Source organism: Kogia breviceps, chromosome 8 (assembly GCF_026419965.1).
Source record: "Kogia breviceps isolate mKogBre1 chromosome 8, mKogBre1 haplotype 1, whole genome shotgun sequence".
Taxonomy (NCBI): Eukaryota; Metazoa; Chordata; class Mammalia; order Artiodactyla; family Physeteridae; genus Kogia; species Kogia breviceps.
The window spans coordinates 47627085-47653250 of NC_081317.1; the positions used below are offsets into that span (position 1 = coordinate 47627085).

Genomic DNA, 26166 nt, shown 5'->3' on the forward strand with positions numbered 1-26166 from the left:
GATCAGAGGACCAAACCATGGTTCTAAGAATCTGGATGTGGAAACAGCAAAGGGATTAGATGAGTAATCAGATCAGCCTTAATAATGGTAGACATACAGGCAGCTGTCTCACTTCTCCCTTTTGTGAGTGTAGATAATTTATGCCTTGCATTTATTCTACTTCTGATGAATTTAAAACTTGAAATTATTTTTAAATTTAATTTTGGATATAAAACTTACCTAAGATAGTTCTACTTTCATACACATAGTAGGAATGTTAGACAGAACACACATGTATTCTTTTCTCTAATCAATTTTGTATTTAACAAGATGTTGAAACTTAAAGTGGCTCATCGGAAGAGGGCTGTAGAAGCGTCAGAATCCTCATCCAAAGTACCTGATGAAGTAAGACAACGCTATGTCAACCTCTTTTTTGAGAAGTATTTGAGAGTTTATAAAACAGAGGATGAGGCTTTTAACAAGGTCAGTACTAAATAATGTAATTTATCTGAAAACACACATACACACACACACACACACTCTTAGTAACTATTACTTTGAGTAAAGAACTCATGGGGCACAACTAGCAAACAATTTTATTCAGTTTCTCTCCACTACTTTTTTGAAGCCAGGCTTTGGACCTAGTTTCTTCCTCCCTCTTGAATAACTTTTCTGGTCTTGGTAATTTCTAAAAAGTACTCTGGTTATTATTTTTTTTAGATAATTAAATCAAACTCTTTATGTTGGAGATTCATCAATTTTTAAAAAAAATTAATTTGTCATTTATTTTTGGTTGCATTGGATCTTTGTTGCTGTGCACAGGCTTTCTCTAGTTGCAGCGAGCGGGGGCTACTCTTTGTTGCGGTGCGTGGACTTCTCATTGTGGTGGCTTCTCTTGTGGAGCACGGGCTCTAGGTGCACAGGCTTCAGTAGTTGTGGCACATGGGCTCAGTAGTTGTGGCTCGTGGACTCTAGAGCACAGGCTCAGTAGTTGTGGCGCACAGGCTTAGTTGCTCTGCAGCATGTGGGATCTTCCCAGCCCAGGGATTGAACCCATGTCCCGTGCATTGGCAGGTGGATTCTTAACCACTGTGCCACCAGGGAAGCCCCTGGTTACTTTTAGTGGTAAAACTGTCTTAGTCAGTCCTGCGATTTCATATCAAAGCAAGTAGTTTATTAATCTGAGTTGTGTCTCCCCCTTTATGTACTGTCTCATGAGCCACAGTCCCCACCACTCCTTATTAGACAAACCTGCTACACTCATTTATAAGCCATGCCTGGTTTCTTGGCAGCACCTGTATTTGCAATTCCTACTTAAAACCTTTTTCCCAAATTGAAACCTTTCAAATCAGTGGCAATAGCTGTAGCTCTCACCCATGCATATTTTCAAAATCCAATGTGGAGTGGTGAGGATGGTGGCTTACTAGATAGAATAAGTTCCATCTAAAGGTGGGCAGATACCTCTCGGCTCCGTTTGATTATTGCAGTTTGGAAATTCAAGTTCAAAATGTACAGATTTCTAATCTTCCAATAATTTTAATCTTAAAATCTCTACTTAAAACACTGTTAGACAAACACATGTCTGAGCACTAGATCTGGGCTTTGTGCTGCCCTTCCTCTGATTGAGGTGAATTCAGATGGCTCTGGAGGTTATTTTAAAAGGCCATGGGTGGATGAAACAAGAGGCAGATTTCAGATCAACATGAAAAAGACCTTTGTAACTGATAGGCTGTTTATAAAACAGATTCACAAAGCAGTGAGCTTCCAGTTGCTAAAAGTGTTTGGGATATAAACTAAATTGTCATCACAACCAGAGATTCATGCATTAGGAGTGACGAAGGATCAATTTAAGAATTCTTTTTATTAACAGCTTTGAGATATGATTCACATACCCTACAATTCATCCATTTAACATATATAGTTCAATAACTTTAGTATATTCAGAGGGTTTTGCGATCACTGCCACAATTAATTTAAATACATTTCCATTGCCCCCAAAAGACACCCTTTACCCTTCATTTGCCATTCCCCAACTCCTCCATATCTCCCAGCCCTAGGAAACTACTAATTTACTCTCTATTGCTATTGATTTGCCTATTCTAGACATTTCATGAAAATGGAATCATATAATATGTGGTTCTTTTGTGACTGGCGTAATGTTTTCCCTTAGCATAATGTTGTCAAGGGTCATCACGTTATAGCATGTGTCATTGCTGAGTAATATTCTGTTTTATGGATATACACATTTTATTTCTCCATTCGTTAGTTGATGGACATTTGGATTATTTCCATTTGGGGCTATTATGAATAACAAACATTTGTACAGAATGTTTATTTGTATTTGTGTACAAGTTTTTGTGTGGATAAATAGTTACATTACCCTTAAGCATATTTCTAGGAGTAAATTTACTAGGTTATATGCTAGTTCTACATTTAGCTTTTTGTGGAACTAACAAACTGTTTTCCAAAGTGACTATACCACTACATTCCCACCAACAACATACAGGGGTTCTAGTTTCTCCACATCCTTGTCAACACTTGTTATTGTCTGTCTTCTTTCTAGCCATCCTAGTGGGTATGAAGTGGTAGCTCATTTGTAGTTTTGATTTGCATTTCTCTGCCAACTAACGATGTTGAACATACTTACATGTACCCGTTGGCCATTTGTATATCTTCTTGAAGAAATGTCTGTTCAAATCCTTTGCCCATATTTTGGGTTATTTGTCTTCTTACTGTTGAGTTATAAGAGTTGTTTATGTATTCTGGATACAAGTCTCTTAGATAAAACACTGGCAAATATTTTTTCTTTTCTGTGGGTTGTCTTCTCACTTGATGGTATCAGTTGCAGCACAAAGTTCTTCACTGTGATGTATTCCAATTTATTTTTCTCCTGTTGCTTGTGCTTTTGGTATCATATGTAAGAAAACTAGGTCACAAAGAGTTATTTCTTTGTTTTTCCTAAGAGATTGAAAGTTTTAGTTTTTACAGTTAGGTGTATGATGTGTTTTGAGTTGAGTTTTGCATAATGTGTGAGGTAGGGGGTCCAACTTCATTCTTTTGAATGTGGATATCCAGTTATACCACCCTTTGTTGAAAAAACTATTTTTCCTTATTTAATTTTTGTGTCACTTTTGTCAGAAATCAGTTGTAAATATAAGAGTAACTGACCATAAATTCTGAGCTCTGATTCTCTTGCTTTGATCTCTATTTCTGTCTTCATGCCAGTACTACACAGTCTTAATTACTGTAGCTTTGTAGTAAGTATTGAAATTAGAAGTGTGAGTTCTTAAAATTTGTTGTTCTTTTTCAAGAACGTTTTGGTCCCTGGCATATCCATATAACTTTTATGATTGGCTTGTATTTTCTGCAAAAATATCGAGTTAGGATTTTGATAGAGATTGTTCTGAATCAGTAGATCAATTTGTGGAGTATTACCATTTAACAATATTAAGTCTTGTGAGCCAGGAACATGGGATGTCTTTACATTTATTTAGATCTTTAAATCCTTTCAACAGTTTTTGTAGTTTTTCAGAGTACAAGTCTTGAACTGCTTTTGTTAAACTTATTCCTAGGTATTTTAATCTTTTTAATGTTATTGTAAATGGAATTGTTTTTATAATTTTATTTTCAAATTATTCATTACAAGTGTGTAAAAATACAATTGATTTCTGATCTTGTATCTTGCAACTTTGCTGTACTTGTTTATTAGTTCTAATCATTTTTATTGAGCTCCTTGGAAGTTTCTTTATAAAAGATTATATCTTCTATAAATAGAGTTTTTTTTTTCCTTTCCAGTGTGGGTACTTTTATTTCATTTTCTTGCCTAATTTCTCTAGGCATAAACTCCAGTATGATACTGAATAGCAGCGATAAAAGGGGCCATGCATATCTCTTTCCTCATTCTAGGAGAAAAACTTTCAGTCTTTCTTCATTAAGTACAATAGTAACTGGGTTTGTTGTACGTGTCCCTTCTGTTTCATCTAAATTTTCTAATTTACTGGCATATAGTTGTTCATAGTATTCCTTTATACTTTTTATTTCTGCAAGTTCTATAATGGTGTCTTCTTTCATTATTGATTTTATTATTTATTTATTTATTTATGGCTGCATTGGGTCTTCGTTGCTGTGTGTGGGCTTTCTCTAGTTGCAGTGAGCAGGGGCTACTTTTCGTTGTGGTGCACAGGCTTCTCATTGTGGTGACATCTCTTGTTGCAGAACACCGGCTCTAGGGCATGCGGGCTTCAGTAGTTGTGGCACATGGGCTTAGTTGCTCTGCGGCATGTTTGATCTTCCCAGAGCAGGGCTCGAACCCATGTCTCCTGCATTGGCGGATGGATTCTTAACCACTGCGCCACCAGGAAAGCCCTCAATTATTTTAATAATTCGAGCCTTCTCTCTTTTTTCTTGGTCAATCTAGCTAAAGTTTTATCTATTTGGTTGATCTTTTCAAAGAATGAACTTTTAGTTTTTATGATTATCTCATTTTTAATTCTTTATTTTACTTATTTCCACTCTAATCTTTATTATTTGATTCCTTTTGCATTTTGGGGGTTTAGTTTCCCATTAAAATTCTAGCTGCTTAAGGTGGAAGGCAAATTTACTGATTTGAGATCTTTTTAATATAGCCATTTATAATATTAATTTTACACTAAGCACTATTTTAGGTGCATCCTCTATGTTTCATTATGTTGTGTTTCCATTTTCATTCATCTCAAAGAACTTTTAAGTTTCCCTTTTACTTTTTTATACATCTTTATTGGAGTATAATTGCTTCACAATGTTGTATCACTTTCTGCCGTACAACAAAGTGAATCAGCTATATGCACACATATATTCCCATATCCCCCTCCCACCCACCCTCCCTATCCCACCCCTCTAGGTGGTCACAAAGCACGGAGGTGATCTCCCTGTGCTATGCAGCAGCTTCCAACCAGCCATCCATTTTACATTTCATAGTGTATTTATGTCAGTGATACTCTCTCACTACATCCCAGCCTTCCATTCCCCCACTGCTCTGGTATAAGATGCATATTTGTTTATAGTCATTATGTCTTTCTCATAGATTAACACTCTTATCATTATAAAATGTCTCTCTTTGTCTCTAGTGACAACTTCTGTTTTAAAGATTATACCGTCTGACGTTAGTGCAGCCACTCCAACTATCTTTAATTAGTGCTTACGAAGTATCTCTTTTTTCTTCCTTTTGCTTTCAACCTATTTGGTCTTTGAATTTAGTGTGTGTCTTGTAGACGGCATACAGTTGACCCATATTTTCCCCCATTCTTCCAAATGTAATTGAGTGTTTAATCCATTTACATTTAATGTAGTGACTCATAACTAATAAAGTAGGATTTATTGATACATCATCCATTTTGCAATGTGATTTTTATGTCTTGTGTCTTTTTATTTCCTCTACAATTATTGCTTTGTTTTGGGTTAAATATTTTCTAGTATACCATTTAAATGCCCATGTCATTTCTTTGACTTTATCTTTTGAATTATTTTCTTAATGTTTATAGTAAGGATTACAATTACCATCTTAATTTGTGACAATCTGATTCAAACTAAAACTAACTTAATTTCAATAGTATTCAAAAATTTGCTCCAGTATATTTCTTTCTACCCCTCCTTTATACCATTGCTGTCATACAAATTACATTGTTATATATTATAAAACCTGTAATTCAATTTTATAATTCTTTATGTTATTGTCTCTTAAAATAGATGAAGAAGAAATAGATTACAAATACATATTTATTTTCTTATATATTTTCCTGTGAAGTTACATTTACCGGTGTTCTTTATTTCTTCATGTGGATTCAAATTACCATCTAGTATCCTTCTCAGACTGAAGGAATCCCTTTAGTAGTTCTTGCAGGATAGATCTGCTAATGACAAATTCCCTCAGAGTTTATCTGGGAATGTCTTCATTTCTCCTCCATTGTAAGGAAGAGTTTAGTTGAGTATAGAATTCTTGGTTAACAGTCTTTTTCTTTCAACACTTTGAGATGTAATTCCACTGTTTCCATGGTTTCTGATGATAAATCAGCTTTTAACCTTATTAAAGATCCTTTGTACATAATGTCATTTTTCTCTTACTATTGATATTTTCAAGATTTTCTTTTTGTCTTTGACTTTCATCAGTTTGACTGTGACATGTCTAAGTGTGGCTCTCTGTGAATAAGTTCTACTTGGAGTTTGTTGAGCTTCATGGATGTATGGGTTAGTATTTTACATAATATTTGGGAAGTTTTTGGCAATTATTTCTTCAATATTTTTTCTGCTCCTTTCTCTTTCTCCTTTTCCTGTGGAACTCACATTATGTGAATGTAGGTATGTGTGATGCTGTCCCACAGGCGTCTGAGGCTTTGTTCATTTTATCTTGTTCTTTTTTTCTTCTCCTGAAGCTGAATAATCTCTATTGATCTATCTTTAGGTTCACTGATTATTTCTTCTGCTAGCTCATATCTGTGGTTGAGCCCCTACGGTGAATTGTTCATGTAATTTTTGTACTTTTTCACGCCAGAACTTCAATTTTTTTTTCTATTTTTATTTCTCTTTATTGGTACTATCTATTTGATGAAACATCATTTTCACACCTTCCTTTAATTCTCTAGACAGCATTCCATTAATTTTTTAAACATATTTACAATAGCTGATTTAAAGTCTGTGTCTACTAAGTCCCAAATCTGGGCTTTCTCAGGAGCATTTTCTCTTGGCTGCTTTTTTTCTTCCTGTTAGTGGCATACTTTCCTGTTTCTTTACATGTCTCATGACTTTTTGTAGAAAACTCTACAGTTACATAATGTATCATAATAACTCTAGGGTCAGATAGGTATTTATTTTGTTGCTAGGTTTTTGTAATTGTTTTTCTTGTTGCTACTTACTTGCTTACTGACTTTTCTGAACTAATTCTGTAAATTCTATATTGCTTCCAGTGTATGGACACTTAAGTCCTCTGGTGGCATTTTTTTTTAAGTTCTTTTATTATTTATTTTAGGAGTCATCCTGTGTCAGTACAATTTAGTGGTCAGCCAATGACTGGTTAGAAAAGTTTCTTAAATGCCTTGTCTTATATGTCTTCCACCCTTTTTATCCCTTCCCGTGAGAGGATCTATGTGAGAAGGCATGCCTTCAAACTTGTTGCAGTTTATAAGACAGCCTTAGCTTTTACTTCCTGTTTGTGCAGGGTTTCAAGGTCAGCCACTAGTGAGTTATTGGGAGCTTCTCTTTTCCCAGGTCTTTCTTGGGTCACCTTTTATACCCTAAGAATATGTCTGAGCTTTTCAAAGTTTCAAAATCTAGTTCTCCAAGATTTCCTTTTAAATTCCTAGTCAGGTTCTTGTTTACCCACCTGAAATCATAGCCTTAGGTAGCTGCCATATTGCCACCCATTCACTATTGTTTTGATAGTACTCTGGGGATAGGTTTGTTTTTTTTTTCCCTCCCATGAGGTGAACTCTGAGTCCAATCAAATACCCGTGGCACTCTGGGAATAGAGATTTTTCCAGGAAGCTGCTTGTTTGGGCAAAATACTGACTGTGCTCTGGGGATGATGCCTTTAATGTAGCTCTAAAAGAGTTCTGTCCTTTCTGTTGGCTATCAGGCTGCCAATTTTTTGCAGCTATGGTGCCACTAAGCTGGGGAGAAAGGCAGGTGGGAATAGCCTCAAGCTAAAATGTTAGAGAACCAAGGTTCAGTAGTTTCTCTTAGGCAACTTTCAGTTTTTTTCTGTGGCTTTGGTTAATTTTCTGAGTTTTGAAATGGTTGGTTTTAGTTGTTTTGCCAGTATTTGTATTGTTTTTGTGGGACAGTTTGTGAAGGTTCTTGTCCTACCATTCCGGAAGTCTGTCTCCTCTAGGATTCTGTATAAGTTAAAGAATAATGGCAAAGCAAAGAAACAAAAAAAGGAGCCTCTTAAAGAAAAATGTTACCCTTTTTCTTCCAGCTTTGTTTTTTTCTGTATCCCTGTCTTGTCTTCTGTACTGTCTTCCAGCCTCCCTATGGCGTTCTGTCTGTGATGGTTTAGTGTAGTGAGGAGAGTCTTGGCTTTGGAACTTGGGCACACCTGGATTCCATTTCTAGCTCTGCAACAGTAAGCAAGATACTGACTTTCCTTCAGTCTCAGTTTCCTCATATAAATTGGTGATCCTCATAGAATCATAATAAAGATTAAATGAGAAAACATTTAATGAGCTTATTCCAGACCTGTACATACTAGGTGCACAATAAATTATTAATATGATATATAATTATTCTTTATTTGGTTCTCTCATTTCATCCCTTTTTACTGACCTATCTTAATGAGTTTTGGTGTAAAAATAGTAATTAATGGGTTTAGGAAAGTAACTTATAGAAGAAAGATAATGAAAAGAGAATCAAGTCTTTCCTTTGCTGTGTGATCTTAAGCAAATTGTTTAGCCACTTTAAGCCTTAGCGTCCTCACCTTTTAAATGAGAATACTAGTATGTGCCTCTGATATGTTAGGGGCTTGCTTTGAGAATCAAATGAGTTCATGACACTGTAGGCTTTGTACCATGCACTGTCTGCAAACGTACAGTGGTCTCTATTTTGTGAAGATAAGTGTCTGGTTCTTGGATTAGATTCATGGGATTAAGTTTGCTTTTTTTTTTCTTCTCAAAAAACACAAACATAGAATGTAAAATAAGTTGCTTATTATTTGTGGCACCATTTCCCCCCATCTTTTGAGTTAGATAAGTATTTTGCCATATTTATCCATTATGTAGCAAATGACATTTATTGTTCATAGACTTTGGATTTAATATTTTCATTTAATTATTCACTTTGTGATTTAGGCTAAAATAGAAGAAAAGGCCATTTATGAATGCTGTAGCAGTCGAAATATGTATGTGAACATAGCAAGAAATACTCTGAAGAAACTGAGAGACCAAGGTAATGTCTTTTCAATTAAGTGATAAGATGAGAAGTTGTGATTAACACCTGACACTGAATGTGTTTTCTTCGTTAGCAGGGTTGTTTTTAGATATTCAATGAAATGTATGTTTTAAATATTCTGTTGAGTCCAACGTGCAGCTGGCATTTTTTTGTTGAAAGTAACAAGTTAGACTTGAACTTAGACGTAAATATAACCTTACTGAAAGAGGTTATCACTGATATATTTAAATTTGATTTCTGGTTATAAAAATAATTCACCTCCATGTGGAATAGTATCAGTACTTCTCAACTTTTTAAAAATCAGTATTGTCCCCCTAATAAACCTATTTTTTCTACCTCCTTCACCTCCAGTAAAATGAAGTACTGAGGGATAATATTTTATCAGTTAAATTGGGTTTTGTAGAGCCACATACTATTGTAATATCTAAGATTTTTTTCATTCCTCAAGAGCCAATTTTACTCTTCTGTAGGCAGTACCACCCCAGTTGAGAATACGTGTCATGAGTTCAAATAATACAGAAAGATGTTTATCTTTAAAAAAACAGTCAAAGAAAACTGTCTTCCAGATCTCTTATATAGACCCTCCTTTACATGACTACAGAGATGTATATAATATTCATGAATACAATCATTTTATATACAGTGTGTCTAACTTTTTTTACTCAGTAAGGTATCATAGAAGTCTTTGGTCAGTTAACCTGGAATCCATGTTCATATCTAGATCTGTATCATACTTTTTAAAGACTGCCTGAAGCTCTATTGTATAGAACCTATACTATAAATATTCCATTATATGGAATCTATAATATAGATGAACTAAACGCCTTTGGGTATTTAGATTGCTTACATTTTTTTGAGTATAAATTCTGTGATAAATATGTGTGAACATGTTAACACATTAACATTTACTTAAACCCGAGCATATGTATCTTTAGCATAAATTCCTGTACACAGAGAAGCTAGCAGAAATTATCTGCATGTTTAAAATTGGTAAATATATATATATATTTTTAAAATTTTATTTATTTATTTATTTTTGGCTGCGTTGGGTTTTCATTGCTGCGTGAGAGCTTTTCTCTAGTTGTGGCAAGCAGGGTCTACTCTTCGTTGCAGTGCATGGCCTTCTTATCACGGTGGCTTCTCTTGTTGCACAGCACAGGCCCTAGGTGCATGGGCTTCTGTAGTTGTGGCACGCGGGCTCAGTAGTTGTGGCTCATGGGCTCTAGAGCACAGGCTCAGTAGTTGTGGTGCACAGGCTTAGTTGCTCCGTGGCATGTGGGATCTTCCTGGACCAAGGGTCGAACCCATGTCCCCTGCATCGGCAGGCAGATTCTTAACCACTGCGCCACCAGGGAAGCCCTGGTAAATATTGTTAACTACTCCAGAAAGGGTTTGTCCATTTACATTGCCCACTAATGGTGGAGTATGTGGTTTTCCTCACACCCTGCCAAGCTTTCTTATTTATCCTATTTCAGAGTGTGAAGGTATATTAAAAAAGAAAGTTATTTTAATATCTTTTATTACTATGAAGTTGAAGATGTTTATTTCTCTCTCTTTTTAAATTTGCTCTTTGTATCCTTCTGCCTCCCCTTTATACATTGTCCTATTCATTTGGGACAGCCTTTTACATATTCTCTTTTTTTTTTGTGGTATGCGGGCCTCTCACTTCTGTGACCTCTCTCGTTGTGGAGCACAGGCTCCGGACACGCAGGCTCAGCAGCCATGGCTCACAGGCCCAGCCGCTCCGCGGCATGTGGAATCTTCCTGGACCGGGGCACGAACCCGTGTCCCCTGCATCGGCAGGAGGACTTTCAACCACCAGGGAAGCCCTACATATTCTCTTTTAATATACTGCAGATATTTTCTTCAGTTTGTCACTTGTGCATCAGCCTTATTTATACTTTTTTAAAAAATAATATAGAGGTTATTTTCAAAGTGTAATCAATCTCTTTTTGATTGGTTTCTGGGTTTTGTGTCATGCTTTGAGAGTCTGTTCCATTCTCAAGAATATAAAAACTGTTCATCTGTGATTCCTTTATGGCATTTTTTAAATGTACAGCACTTTAAGTAGACTTAAATACATGTATTAAAATATATGAGATCTCTTAGATTGGTATTTTCATGGCATTCTAGCTCCCCCCCCTTTTCTCATATTAAATATAGCACATAGAAATAGAACATGCAGGTGTAAGTACGTATTTTAAATATTCCCAATGAAAATAGAAATGGTTTGCAAGCTGTTACAGTTGTGCTAAATGATGGTATAAAACTCAGTGACTCAAATTTAGACACACTCTATCCAGTAGTCAAAATGTATTAGTTTTAGCAAATGTGAAATCCTGATCTTTTTAGTAGTTGAGTAGATGTAACTTTTTCCCAGTTTGGAATTGGTTATGAAGATGTTTGCCCTCACAGGTTGGGTGGATGTTTTAAAATAAAAAGAAATATTTTATTATACTGTAGACCTTTTTATGTTCTGTATGTTTTTATGAAGTAGATAAAAATAGTTCATCTCAGGAGAAAAGTTCTTATATGTTTTAGATGTGTCTGGAAGCAGTAACAACAATAAGACAACTGGATTGAAAAAGAATGAAATGAAAAACGGTAAGCTTACTGTGATAATGATAGGCCCTTGCAGTTGTGACCTTAAAGGGGAAGTAAATTTGGTAGACTGCAGCTGTTAAACTGTTGTGTTTGTGAAGGATCAGCTGCATACTTTGCACATGGGCTGTCCTTTTTAAAAACTTGTATAAATTGGAGATGAAAAAATGGACTTTGATTTAAGTAATATTTGGATAGAATTCTCAACTTTTTTTTTCTTTTGGTAGTTAACGTATGTCTAGTCAGCAAGAGTAGTGCAGCTCAAATTTTCAAACTCTACCTGCGTTGGAATTACCTGCAAATCTTGTTAAAAATGCAGATTCTGATTCAGTAGGTCTGGGTACAGCCTCAAAGTCTGAATTGTTATAACAAGGAAGAAGGTAGAGAAAAGAATTTGGTTGTATTTTGAATAAAACCAGAGAGTTGTGCTTCTCTTTAAAAAAAAGCCTCATGTAAGAATTGAAACAACGTAGATGCTTTTAGAATCTCTTAGTACTTCTCATAACAAAGAGTTTTTCATTTTACAAAAGAGTTTGCTAAAGCATGTCTAGTAAATTCTGCTGAAGTTTTTAATAATAAATTAGAGAAACTTTCTCAAGGGCTCATTAGAGTGAGGGGATCTGGGACTGGGTTACTGGTGTTGGGAAGAGATCCTTGAGCTATTTTGCCTTTGTGAGAGTCATCAGTTCCCATTGTCTCCTGCTTGTACGCTTTTGTACTTTTCTTATCTGAGTGAGTATTAAGAACCGTCATGCAAGATTTCGAACCAGAAGACCGGGGTTTGTGTATCAGCTGTGCTGTGTGACTTTGGTCATATGTCCTTACTTTTCTGAGCCTCATCTAACTCATCTGTAAAAATGAAGTCAGTTCGGGGCTTCCCTGGTGGCGCAGTGGTTGAGAGTCCGCCTGCCGATGCAGGGGACGCGGGTTCATGCCGCGGAGCCGCTGGGCCCGTGAGCCATGGCCGCTGAGCCTGCGCGTCCGGAGCCTGTGCTCCGCAACGGGAGAGGCCACAGCAGTGAGAGGCCCGCGTACCGCAAAGAAAAAAAAAAAAAAAGTCAGTTCACTTGCCATTCTGGCTTAATGTAAAGTTTAAACCAACATGCTTAGAACAGTTTTCGGCCTGCTTAATATGCACCAGCTATTACTGATATAATTTTAACTTTCCCATCTCTCACCCAAAGCTTAGGACATCATGTGGTCCAGGGAACAATATTGATTTGTTGTGGCTGTTATTGAAGGCCACGAAGACTTGGATTCTTTTAGACTGCTGTCTTACTTAATGTTAATCAGAATCCTAGCATTTCATTTCCAAAAGGGTTAGTAGACTCTAACCTTACCACTACTTAAAAAGGAAAAAAGGCAATTTAAACTTTATTGACAGCTTTTCTTTTTCTCTTAGTGCTCACAGGAATTATCCTCTACACACATCTTTTTTTTTTTTTGGCGATACATGGGCCTCTCACTGCTGTGGCCTCTCCCGCCGCAGAGCACAGGCTCCGGACGCGCAGTCTCCGCGGCCATGGCCCACGGGCCCAGCCACTCTGCAGCATGTGGGATCCTCCCGGACCGGGGCACGAACTCGTGTCCCCTGCATCGGCAGGCGGACTCTCAACCACTGCGCCACCAGGGAAGCCCCAACACACATCTTAAAGACTACCTTCTAACTGAAGAACAGTTCCGTGAAAATAACTACCCCCAGCCCAACCCTGACAAACCAGGAAATATTCTTTTAAACCCAGGCATGACAAAAACTCTTGTAAATGATCGTAAGTATATGGGTCCAAAAATTATCCTTTCTACACGCTAAGACTGGAGCCCTAAAAGTCCCAGTGTTCTGGGACTTCCCTGGTGGTCCAGTGGCTAAGACTCTGTGTTCCCAATGCAGGGGGCCCAGGTTTGATCCCTGGTCAGGGAACTAGAGCCCATATGCCTCAGCTAAGTCCCATGCTGCAACTGAAGATCCTGCATGTGACAATGAAGATCCCACATACCACAACTAAGACCCAGTGCAGCCAAATATATAAATATGAAAAATAAATAAAAATAAAAGTCTCAGTGTTCTGACATTTTCTAATGGAAACAAGATTTGTGGCCAGCCATGGCCACAAATGGTGGCCAGCATCATTAGGTTACAGGTAAAAGCATTGTTGCATTTCATTTTCTTTCCCTTTCCATTTCATTTTATTCCCAGTATCTAAGTGCTTTATTTATGTAATCAGTTTTATTAAACCTTCTTAGCAGCCATTTCAGGTAAGTACTGTTACCACCTCCATTTATACAAATGAAGAAACTAAGGTTCAGAGAGGTCAAATAATTTATCAAAGGTCACTCAGAAAATAAGTGGTAGAGCCAGGATTTGAACACCAAGGAGTCTGACTCTGGAGCTTCTGCTTTTACCCCTAGACATATGTAGGCAGTGCTGTGTTCTGTATACTTCATACCCTTTCACTAGGAATTCTTATAAAAAGACTTACAATTAGTCTTATTATTTTGCATTTTCTCCAAATACTGGGCAGAGTTAGTTAATATATTTATCCCACTCCCTCTCCCCCCAGAAAAGAGATAGCAAGAGAATATTTAACATTAACACAACTGTCAAATGTTAGGTCCATCAGAGTTTGAAATGCAGTTATAGAAATATTTTTCATTGGCTAGAAGATATTTAGCTTCATCTCTTGCATCTTTAGAACTTCTCTCTTAGGATTATTTTCGCCATTTGCTCTACCTTTCTTTAAATCCTCTCATTGGAAGGCACTACACTTAACGCTTAAGAACCGGGTCTCTGAAGGAGAAAGGCAAATCTGGGTCGGGGTGCTGGGTAAGTCATGAGTCACTCTCCCAGTGTCGGCTTCCCCACTCTGAATAATGATGATGGTAGCTGCCCCATCAGTGGCTATGAGAATCCGTTAAAATAGTGCATCTGAAGTGCTTGGTGCAGTGCCTGCTGCCTCATCTCATAACAGACACCCAAATAAAAGAGTTGCTGTCATCATCATCATCAGAGCCAGTTTGAGGGTCATTAATAAAAACAAGTATTCATAAACGGGTCTTGAGAAAAGCCCAGATACACTCTCAGTGACAATAAACAGATCACTCTGTGTCTAGACGCAAGACATGGGTCCTAGTTCAGGAGTTCCTATGCACTAGAGTAGATGACAGATCAAGTTGGGGACAGTCAACTTGTGGTGCTAAAACCACAATTACCTGGCGTTGGGCTGACTCTGGAAGCAGGTGGGAGAATGCCTGTTTGAGCAGTGGCAGCCCTGCTGCAGGAAGCAGCTCACCTGCACGTACTCCTTTGCATAATTCTGTTCCTTTTCCTGTTACTTCGAGATCACACTGAGTCTGTGCTCACGACAGGATCAGGAATGCAAAGGCAAGTCCCTGCATTCAGGTCCTCATCCCGCCCCCCCCCCCCCGCATCTATTCATGAATAACTCTACTTCATGTTCTGTTTTAGCTTCTAGGAAGATGTGCTGTCGATGTGGGAAGATCTATGGCGTGACTCCTGCAGGCAAACACAGCAGCAAAGAGGAGTGTCACTACCACTTTGGCCGACTGGTGAGTCATAAAGGCAAGTATCTGGTCGTTCCATTTCATTTATTGATGAGACGGTGCCAAAGCGGTGGGGAGAAAAGTGGAATAAAGTATTCAGTTCCATGTGTATTTTTTAAATACAGTCCAGTAAAGAGAAACTGTATTGATTCAAAAGTTTCCGTTACAAACACTTCCGCACGACCATTACTTTTAACTTTGGAGCTCGCTGGCTCAAGAAGTATGGCTGTGATGATTCTTCCGCCTTTTTAAGACCCCAGGTTAATCAGCTACCTCCTGACTTCACCTGCTTTTCAGAGGCCAGCCTTAGAATAATTGCTGACGGCTTCAGTTCCTTGGCCCCTGCCCTGCACTGAGTGAGGATTAACATGTGCTTCCTCACCCCCAGCCCAGCCCCCATTTCTTCTCCAGCACAGCAAATTCCATATAGTCCACTCAGATGGTTTTTTTCCCTACTCACACCAAAAAACCTGGGTGCAGTCATCAGCCTCCCCTCGGTGCACCCTCCCCCGCCATTCAAGGCCTTTGTTTTGTTTTTCCCTTTTTTCTTTTTTTCTGCCTATGCCAGCACCCTTAGTTCCCCCACCAGGGATTGAATCCGGGGATTGAATCCGGGCCACGGCATTGAGGCCACCGAGTCCTAACCACTGGACCGCCACGGAACTCCCTGGCGCGCCCTTTCATCTCAGCAGTGTCCACATCCCATTTGTTCTTTTGCCTCCAAAGTGTCTCTTCTCCACCTCTGCTGCCCCCCACCAGGGCCACAAGACCCTCATCTCCTTCCCAAGCTACTGCAGCATCCTCCCGGTCTTACACTCCCCCGCCCCAAGCTACTTCTCACCCAACAACCCCCAGAATAATTTTTAAATCACAGTTCTGTTTACATCACTCCCCTGCTTTAATGAAAATTCTTCAATCACTTTGTCAACCCTGCTGAATTTGGCCTCCGCCCCCTATCTTGTACCCTTTCCACAGTTTCCTTCCTATCACACTGGCCAACTTTCTGGGGCCTTCTAACCTGCTGGCTCCTCTCGTTTTCACACGGCTGGTTCCTTCTCATCCTTTAGGTCTCTGCTTAAATGTGACCTACTCAAGGTTCTTTCGCAACCCCGTGATCTAAAATAGGTCCTCCCTCTTCTATCACAACCTCTGAGGGCCTTTGACTGTCACTGCCTTTGACAGCACCCAACTGCATTCTGTAATGATTTAGTGATTTATCCGCCATCTTCAAAAGACTGCAAGCTCTTGGAGGGACCGTTCATCTTTTTTCCTCCCGAATGTCTCCCCGGCACTTATCATGGTAACTAACGCTTACAGGCTGTCAATATCTGTTTGGATAGATGGGTGAACAGATGAATTATTTATGTAGATATGGAAATGAATGTGAAAGCTATTATAATAAATGCTATGAAGAAAATAAAGCAGGGCAGACGAAGTAGAGAGGAACAGTGGATGTGATTGAATTATAAAATAAATATAAGAATAATGGATCAATAGTAAAGTAAATCAGACAAGTTTGACTTAAGTGTTTAGGGCTTAATTTTAGTGGGTGGGGAGACTGTAAATTCCAAAAGGGAAGAAAAATAGGAAGACACTGAAGGAGAATAAAAGTAGCAGATTAACTACTACTGTGTGGAATAAGTAGACAACACAGCATAATGAACAGAATGGGACTTTGGAGCCGGCGGACCTGAGATTTGGGGCTGTTTCACCACTTACTTTCTCTGAGACCTTGAGCAGGTTTCTGAAGCTCTCCGAGCTTTTGTTTCCACATTCATAGAATGAGCTTTGTGTGGTAGTTTAGTGAGCTGATGTGTCCAATTCCTGGCTTATAACAGATGCTCTGTTAATACTGGTTCTCAGCCTCCCTTTCTCATCACAGGAGAAGGTTAAATAAAGCCGTGAGATGTCAAGATCGGATGAGTAATATAAGGTTGGTTAAGCAGGAGTCTTCAGTGTCAGCCTGAGAAATCTGCATTTGATCAGCAATGTACAAGTGAAGCATTTGAGGAAAGTAATGTAATGAAAAATGTGCTTGAGGAAGATTAACCACATTTTATAGGAAAACTGGTACAAAACCTACTCTAGGCAGAGGGGTTTTTAGGGAACAGTTGGGAGAACATTACTTTGGGCCAGAGGGAAGAAGGGCTTGGGGTAGGTAAGGGTACAGGTGAGATGGAAGATGTGAGAGAGAAAAGAGAGATGAAGGCTTAGGCTTGTTGCTGCGAAAATGTGCAAAGTGTCTGGCCAAGGAAGTGGAAGAAGAGGGTGTCGGGATTTCAGAGGTCCAGCCAAGGTTGGAGACAACATCTTTGTTACGGTCTCAGTCTACGTAACTGGGAGATGTTGCTCGGGTCAGATGCAGGAAGGGAGAGGGTGGTAGCTGGAGCCCATCATCCAGGGGCTTCAGCAAAGAGGGAAGGTCAGGGAGTAGAATATTTTGAAAGGATGGTTGAGGTAGAGTTAAAGCAGGATAAAGAAGTGACATCAGGAGAGGAGCTGAGGGGCCCGGCCACGTTATGGGGAAGCAAAGGGAGGAAGGGGAGAAAGGCATTCAAGACACTGGTAATTATAATTCACCTTCAAAGTGCAGCCTCTGAGAACTCAGCTTCTAGGAGTCAGTGTTTTCTGTTTGTTACATAATAGCTAGAAAAGCAACCATGCAGAGTTTTAGACTTTACATCAGATCGCTTGCATGGTGCAGTCTTAAAGATCCTTGTGGGTGAGACGCTCTGGGAGTTAGCCACTCAGCCTTGTCAAGCTTGCTTGTTGTGATTTTTACTTTTCGTGTGGTTTGCAGTTCTTGGTGGCTCAGAAAGGCGGTACAGCTGTTGTGAAGGTGTCCTTGGATCCCCCGGGTGTCAGGTCACCAAGGTAGGGCTTGTTCCCCAGAACGCTCCTTGTTTCAGAACCAGAGTTGCTGCCTCCTGTGCAGACCTTGAGGAGCCATAAGCATTTGGTACAATCCACTAATTTTCAGTTGATGAAATTTTTATGAGCTTAGTTGCTCTTGCCAAAACATACAGTAACTGATTTGGCAGTGTTTGTTTCAGCTTCACGTCCATGACCAAAAAGAAAACCTAGAAGGCTTTGTGAAGACTTTTGTCAAGTTCCCACCCCACAGCGGGAATCACGGCGTATACGCTGTGCATTGTGAGATGGTATGTTGGTGGTATGTTTTGCCTTACTTATGCATGTGTAAGGAACGTTCCCAGGCTCTCTCTCTCAGTCCCACACAGCGCTGCGATATTGTTCACACATCTTCAGATGAAGCAGCTGAAGCTGAAAAGAGTTAAGTGACTTGGTGGGATACCTGCACTCGGTGATGGAGCCAGGAGTTGGTCCATGATCCTCTTTCTGTTACTTATTTTTCTTTATATATAATCACTGCTTGTCCTACTCGTTACATTGCTGAAATTACATGGGTGGAAAATGTTATGAATACTACTGTTATCCCCCAAATCAGCATAAAAGCTTTAATTTTTAAAAAACTATTGTTTTTATAGAGACAGTAAAATATTTATAGGGAGTTATCTTCTTTCATATGAGAATCAATACCAAACAGTAGGGGAAAAACAGAACTTGGAATCATGAGACCTCAGAAGCTCCACTGCTTAATCAGGCAAGTCTCCCGGATGCTCCAGTCTGTAAATTATGAGGTTAATAATAACCCAACAGTGATGGTGAGATTCAGATACACTAATATATGGCAAAGTGCTTTGTATGTGTCAAACGTCATGTGAACAGTCATCTTTAACAAAACATTAAATTTTTGTTCCCTGTGGCATTGGAAAGCAGATTTGAGGAGTTAAATTTTAATAAATATAGAAGGGAAGTGTTCAGTTTTTAAGCTTAGATTTTTAATTGCAGACAACAAAAGCTGCTTCTGGTTTAGAAATCAAATATCATTACCATGTTGTCCTCTACTCTGCCATGTTATATAAGCGTAATATGGATTTTTTTTCATTCAACAAGGTTTATGACTGCATTGTCCAATATGGTATCCACTAGCAAACAAACATGTCAGCATAGAGAACAGAGTAGCAGTTACCAGAGGGGAAGCGGGGGAGGGCAAAATGGGTAAAGGGGGTCAACTGTACGGTGATGAATGAAAACAAAATTTTTGGTGATGCAGCGTGCTGTAGTGTTTATAGAAGTCAAAATGTAATGTACACATGAAACTTATATAATGTTATAAAACAATGTTACCTCAATAAAGAATTAATTTAAATTAAAAATTTAGTTCCTCAGTCATACTAGCCATATTTCAAATACTCAATCCCCACTTGTGGCTGGTGGCTACCATATTGGACAGGACAGAAATAGAACATTTCATCTTCACAGAAGGTTCTTTTGGATAGCACTGACCTCTAATGAAAATAATTGTAAAGCCTAAGCCAACAAAATGAAATTATTTTTATTAGCAGAAATATTACCAATATTAAGGAAAAAATTAAAGCTTGGAACGTCTTTTATATGACCGTCAGATCCGCTCACTGGCTTTTGTTAGCAAAACTGAATGATAGGGTTAGATTGTATGTTCCAGTTAGAAATATTCCTTTAAGATATCTGAGATGGGGCTTCCCTGGTGGTGCAGTGGTTGAGAGTCCGCCTGCTGATGCAGGGGACACGGGTTCGTGCCCCGGTCCGGGAAGATCCCACATGCCGCGGAGTGGCTGGGCCCGTGAGCCATGGCCGCTGAGCCTGCGCGTCCGGAGCCTGCCCTCCGCAACGGGAGAGGCCACAGCAGTGAGAGGCCCGCGTACCGCAAAAAAACAACAACAAAAAAAGATATCTGAGATGTTAAAATAATGTTTGCCCAATACGATGTTTAAATTTAATATTTCCGTCTTTATAGTGCTATACAGCCGAAGGTTTGGAACTTACTCAAGTGACAGTGGTTGATCCCAGCCTCCAGGTGGTCTATCATACCTTTGTGAAACCAGATGAAGAAGTCATTGACCCTAACACTAGGTATGCATTATACACAGGGGTCTGTGTCTGAAATTATAGAACATTCAACATGTACTTTGAGTTTTAGCCTAGGTACTTTTATTGGATTCAACTTTAGAGCATGAGTTAACACTGTTTGCTTTTTTTTTTTTTTTTTTAACATCTTTATTTGAGTATAACTGTTTTACAATAATGTATTAGTTTCTCCTTTACAACAAAGTGAATCAGTTATACATATACATATGTTCCCACAACTCTTCCCTCTTGTGTCACCCTCCCTCCCACCCTCCCTAACCCACCCCTCTAGGTGGTCAAAAAGCACAGAGGTGAACTCCCTGTGCTATGCGGCAGCTTCCCACTAGCTATCTAATTTACATTTGGTAGTGTGTATATGTCCCTGCCACTCTCTCACATCGTCACAGCTTACCCTTCCCCCTCCCCATGTCCTCAAGTCCATGCTCTAGTAGGTCTGTGTTTTATTCCCATCCTACTACTAATCTCTTCATGACATTTTTTTTTTTACATTCCATATATATGCGTTAGCATACGGTATTTGTTTTTATCCTTCTGATTTACTTCACTCTGTATGACAGATTCCAGGTCTATCCACCTCATTACAAATAACTCAGTTTCATTTCTTTTTATGGCTGAGTAATATTCCATTGTATATATGTGCCACATCTTCTTTATCCATTCATCTGTTGATGGACACTTAGGTTGTTTCCATGTCCTGGCTATCATAAATAGAGCTGCAATAAACATTTTGGTACATGACTCTTTTTGAATTATGGTTTTCTCAGGGTATATGCCCAGTAGTGGGATTGCCGGGTCATATGGTAGTTCTATTTGTAGTTTTTTAAGGAGGGTGTGGAGAAAAGGGAACACTCTTGCACTGTTGGTGGGAATGTAAAATGATACAGCCACTATGGAGAACACTGTTTGCTTTTAATTAATTTGTTTATTCAAAACTATTCATGTTCTGTTGAGTACCTTGCTAAAATTATGCAGACACTGTATTAGGCCCTGGGTAACAACCCTAAATGAGAGATACGGCCTCAGCACTCATGGTGTTTACATGTTGGAGTGGTAGGTAGGAGGCTAGAGAGACAGACAAAAATATTGAACAAGTTATTTTATTCATTCAATCATTAATCAGTTTCTTCTGAAAATACCATACTATTCGCATTACATGAAAATTTCTATAATCCTGTAGACATGTCGCTGAGTATACATAGCTTTGATATGGCATACAGAACACTGGTTCAGTGCAAATTCTATTTTATTATTATTATTAAAGTAGGACACGCTTCTGATCCAAATTCAATGCTAACTTGAGATAGTATGATATAGCTGTGCCTTTAATTTTTAAAAACCTCATAGAAAACACCCAATAATATCATTGATTAATTGAACTGGATTTCCTAAAGGCATATAAGCCATATGACATGACATATTTATATATTTATTTAAATATATCTATTTAAATATAAAATAGAAGACATTGATCTTATTCTACAATGAATATTTAGAAGTGTTAATTACTGGTGTGATTGTATTTATTCAATTTTCTTTAAATAACAAATTCTCCAATGGTACTTAAATATGACATGTGTGTGTATACATGCACACATATATACATACATTTGTATATGTATATATGAACAAATGTGACTTGATACACATACACACATGTTTATTATATGCACTATATACTATAGTATGTAGTTTATAGTATTATAGTACATATAGTATACATAATATATATTATATATGTGTATGTCCATAATTTTAGAGCACAGTAAGGCAAAGTGGTCAAGTGAATTAAAAGTTGTTGTGATAAATTTTGAGAATAATTTTAAAGAATTCTGCTAACAAGCATTTTTTAACCTAAATTTCCTCATGGTTCATAAAAATGGTTGTATACATAAAAACTCAGTAAAAGTTGCCGTTATCAGAAAATGCATTTTGTTACTAATCTCTCTCCTGACCTCATTTGATTTTTTTTCCTACTCATTTTGGCCATATCCTAATAGCCCCATCTATTTTATATTTTACTCTTTTTTTTACTTTATTGAGCTATAATTGACAAATAAAATTGTACTATATTTAAAGTTTTTGTACTCTTATTGCTTCTTGTTCTTGCATGGGTTTAGCGGAATCTTTTCTAACTCCTTTTTGGAACAAGTCAGAAAATGCTTTGCTAATTACTGATACTCATAGCTGCAAAATGAGAACTGAAGGTCTTGCTTTAAAAATAAAAACTTGAATCTTAAAAGAAAAAGTCAAAAGGATTCAATACATTGCATTCTTTTAAAACGGCTTTAAAATGAACCCAAGTACTCCATCCATGATAATGTCCTCTTAATTCAAATATTTCATTATGCATCACATTACTTAACTAAGCCAGGTGATGGAACCAGGTGTATCTTTTGTTTCTTACAGGAGACAATAATATCAACATACAGCTTATGTTGAAAATACCTTTGCAGTATTTTTATATCTTTTCTCCTAATTTGCAGTAAAGCACAGCAGTAGCCACGTTTCTGAACACTTTTTAGTATGTGCTTCATGAAAACCACTAGGATAGTCAGTTTTCTGCATGTATTTTCACTGTTTGCATGTATTTTCAGTGGGTCCTTATAAGCCATTAAAATCGGTAATTGACCCTACTTTACAGACTGAAAGCAGAAGGCTAAGTAAGTTGTTGAAAATCAAATATAATAAGTAAATGGCAGAGTCATAGCGTAGCTCAAACTCAGGTTGTCTAGACTCTGCTTAGGGCTTCATCTGCTTTTCCGTGCTTCTCACGTTTCATCTTTAGCTTTGCCTTAATGGGAGACAGACTACTTAACTGTAAGTGACAAAACTCAGACTATACAAAGATGAGAGTTCACGAAGGAACTTTGTGAACTTGTAGTAATGTCTCCCCCTGCCTTACATGATTGATCCAAATTATAAATTTTACTAGGTTATATCAATATAACCTAGTAAAGGGATAGGTGGCAGTCATACAATAAGATCTTTGTTCTGTTCATCAAATGTTTGTCACATTGAATCAGTAATGTGTTCTAACTATAACTGATGAAATCTACTTAGTTGTACTCTTACATGCACTGTGTGTCTTATTGGGATAGGATTTCTGGTGTGGTTGAAGATGACTTGAAGGACACGAAAACCTCAATCCGTGATGTGCAAGCCACCTTGTTGAACCTGTTTAGTGCTGACGCTGTACTAATTGGACATAGCTTTGAACGTAATCTCTATGCACTTAAGGTAAAGAGTTAGAGGCTCATATTCTTATAAAACTCTATGTGCTAATGTGGTAGTCATTATCATTGTGTTATCACTGATGCTTGATTTGCCCTTTTAGACAAAACAAGATAAGAATCACTGTGCTGATGACATTGTCCAACTCTTGTAAACCAGAAGCAGTATAAGATGCCCAAGTCATTTGGCTAAACAAGATCAGAAAGAAAGTCCATTATCAATTGTGATGAAACCAAAATCGTTGTTTTGACATGGTCTTAGATCATTGTCTTTAATATTCAAGTGGGTAAAACTACGTTTATCTAATAGGTTATTATAGTCACGTCCTGGAAGATACTTTTTCATATTAAGTCAGGTAGACTTATAAAGCCTACCTACCTATAAGGTAGGCTCAAAATCAAATGGCATGTTCATTTTTCTTGGCATGATAGACTTGAACATCTCCCCCTTAATACTCCAGGTTAAAATGGTCTGTTCTTTGCTCCATGTTCTAGAACAGGTGTCAGCACACTATGGTCCATGTTAGCCACCTGTTTTTGCAAATATTTTTATTGGAACAGAGCCACCATACCCACTCATTGATGTATTTTCTATCGCTGCTTTCATACTACAGTGGCATTGTTGAGTAGTTATAACAGAAGTGGTATGGCCTGCAAGCCTAAACTATTTATAACTCGGAAGAGAGAATTTGGTGGCCACCCCCGATCTAGAACAGTGCTCTGCAACAGAACTCTCCGTTCTACATGTTCACTAACCAATACGGTAGACACTAGCCACGTGTGGCTAGTGAGCACTTAAAATGTGTCTAATGTGACTGAGAAAACGACTTTTTCATTTTGTTTACTTAATTTCAATAGTTACATGTGGCTGGTGGCTACCACATTGCACAGCGCAACTCTAGAACTTTGGGGACCTTGACTATTTGTTTCAGCCACCCCTAGGACTTACCTTCATGCCGAGAAGGGCTGGTTCTTTTTTAGTGTGAGAATGTAAGTAAGGCCATTTAATTTTCCTAAGTGAGTATCCACCTCTTTCCCTGCAAAGCTGGTACCATAGTATAGATAGTTGTTTCACACAGCACTCTTATCTCTGCATGTGACAGATGAGACTGGAATGTGCTTCCACCAGACCCCACCCAAGTGTGAGCAAAGAGAGTTGGGGACGTAAGCTTTCTGTAAGAAAGTTCTTCACAGGGATGTCCTTCTGTCACCTCAGCGACAGCTTGTCTCAGACTCAGTTTCTCACCATGACTTTCTTGTCTCTCATTTTCCAGGAACCGTTCTATTTCACCTGTCTCCCAGACCAGAAAATTTGAAACCACTGTGTTGTTTTTATTCCTTGTAAACAGCCTGTTTCTTTCACCCAGATTACTTGTAGATTTCTCTATTTTTCTCTATTTCCCCCACCACCTTCTCATGTGCTCAGTATTCTGCAGCCAGGAACCAGTGTCTAAGAGGTGGCTGACACATTAAAAGTGAGAATTTAAAGCGTTTATAGATGGGGCGTAGTAGGTGCTAAACATTAAACTTCCAACCCCTTTCTTCTTTTTTTAAAATAAATTTATTTTTTATTCATTTATTTAATTTTTGGCTGTATTGGGTCTTCGTTGCTGTGCACGGGCTTTCTCTAGTCGATGAGAGCGGGGGCTACACTTAATTGCGGTGTGTGGCCTTCTCATTGCGGTGACTTCTCCCATTGCGGAGCACGGGCTCTAGGTGCGCGGCTTCAGTAGTTGTGGCATGTGGGCTCAGTAGTTGTGGCTCGCGGGCTCCAGAGCACAGGCTCAGCAGTTGTGGCGCACAGGCCCCGTTGCTCGGCGGCATGTGGGATCCTCCCAGACCAGGGCTCAAACCCGTGTCCTCTGCATCGGCAAGCAGACTTCCAACCAGTGCGCCACCAGGGAAGCCTAAACCCCTCTCTTCTTGATCAGTCTTTAAATTACTCTTGTCCTGAGGCTAATCTTCAACGCTTTTTCAAAGTACAGCTCTTCTAACAAGGAATCCAAACTGGTACCTGGCAGTCTAGGCTCTCAGTTATCTGACCCCTCTCTTGTTGTATCACTATTTCCTACTTCATTAAATCTCAGGAAAAATTTATTCACCTTCTTCCATGTGTAAGCAGAGGGGACTTGGACCTAGATGGGACTAATCCTTGTCCACGCTCCCTCCCCAGGGACAGACAAACCACTGAAATGGGACTTGCACTAGAGTGAGGTGTGCCTGCACCTCCGCTGAGTCATAAGGTGGGAGGAGCCTGGCTCACCCTTTACCGCCCCCCACCCCGCCAGTAATTATTGGAACCGCTGTGAGCTCATGCTGCCCCCTGGTGGTGCTCTCTTGGTAGGAACGTGGACTTGGAAGTCAGGCTGCTGAGACTGGATTTCCTTCTACCCTGCTGACTCAGCTTAGGCAACTTTCTTAACCTCTCGAAGCCTCAGTTTCCTTGGCTGTAAAAAGGGACAATAAAATACCTACCTTGCTAGGTTACTCTGCAGTTTGTAGTGAGATAATCCAAGTAAAGTGCCTAGTGGCTGGCCTGTTGTAACTGCTCATGTTACTTGCTTTTGTAGCATAGTTACTGCTGCTACAGTTACTGTTGCTGCCATCAGTTTCCTTATTCTTTGGGAAGAACGTCTAAAGAGTTTTCCTCTTTCATTTGACAGTTAATTCATACTTTAGTTGTGGACACGACGGTTATGTTTCCTCATCGGCTAGGCTTGCCTCACAAAAGATCCCTTAAAAGTATGGTGGCCGACTACCTGTGGAGAATCATTCAGGATGATGGTAAGAGCCTGCTTGTTCGTGATAAATATCGGGATCCTAAGTCTGACTTGAGTAAATCATGAGGTTCATGGTAAAGGTCTACTGTTTGAAATGCTGCCCTGTGGGTTCT

General features: G+C 38.8%; 1 protein-coding gene across 4 annotated transcripts in view; it reads left to right on the forward strand.

Annotated features, from left to right (window-relative positions):
• MOB3B (MOB kinase activator 3B) overlaps window positions 1-26166 on the forward strand; it is a 291202-nt gene that overhangs the window by 256643 nt on the left and 8393 nt on the right. The window contains exons 4-11 of one of the 4 annotated variants that reach the window (XM_067041390.1): window positions 8796-8892; window positions 11437-11499; window positions 14960-15073; window positions 17855-17928; window positions 18108-18215; window positions 19913-20028; window positions 23142-23280; window positions 25937-26057. The exons of 1 other annotated variant lie outside the window; for it this stretch is intronic. In XM_067041390.1, the coding sequence (XP_066897491.1) occupies window positions 8796-8892; window positions 11437-11499; window positions 14960-15073; window positions 17855-17928; window positions 18108-18215; window positions 19913-20028; window positions 23142-23280; window positions 25937-26057 (832 nt within the window). Of the gene's footprint in view, window positions 1-309; window positions 463-8795; window positions 8893-11436; window positions 11500-14959; window positions 15074-17854; window positions 17929-18107; window positions 18216-19912; window positions 20029-23141; window positions 23281-25936; window positions 26058-26166 lie in introns of all 4 variants that reach the window. 2 more of the 4 variants (XM_067041387.1, XM_067041388.1) reach the window with 2 other exon arrangements.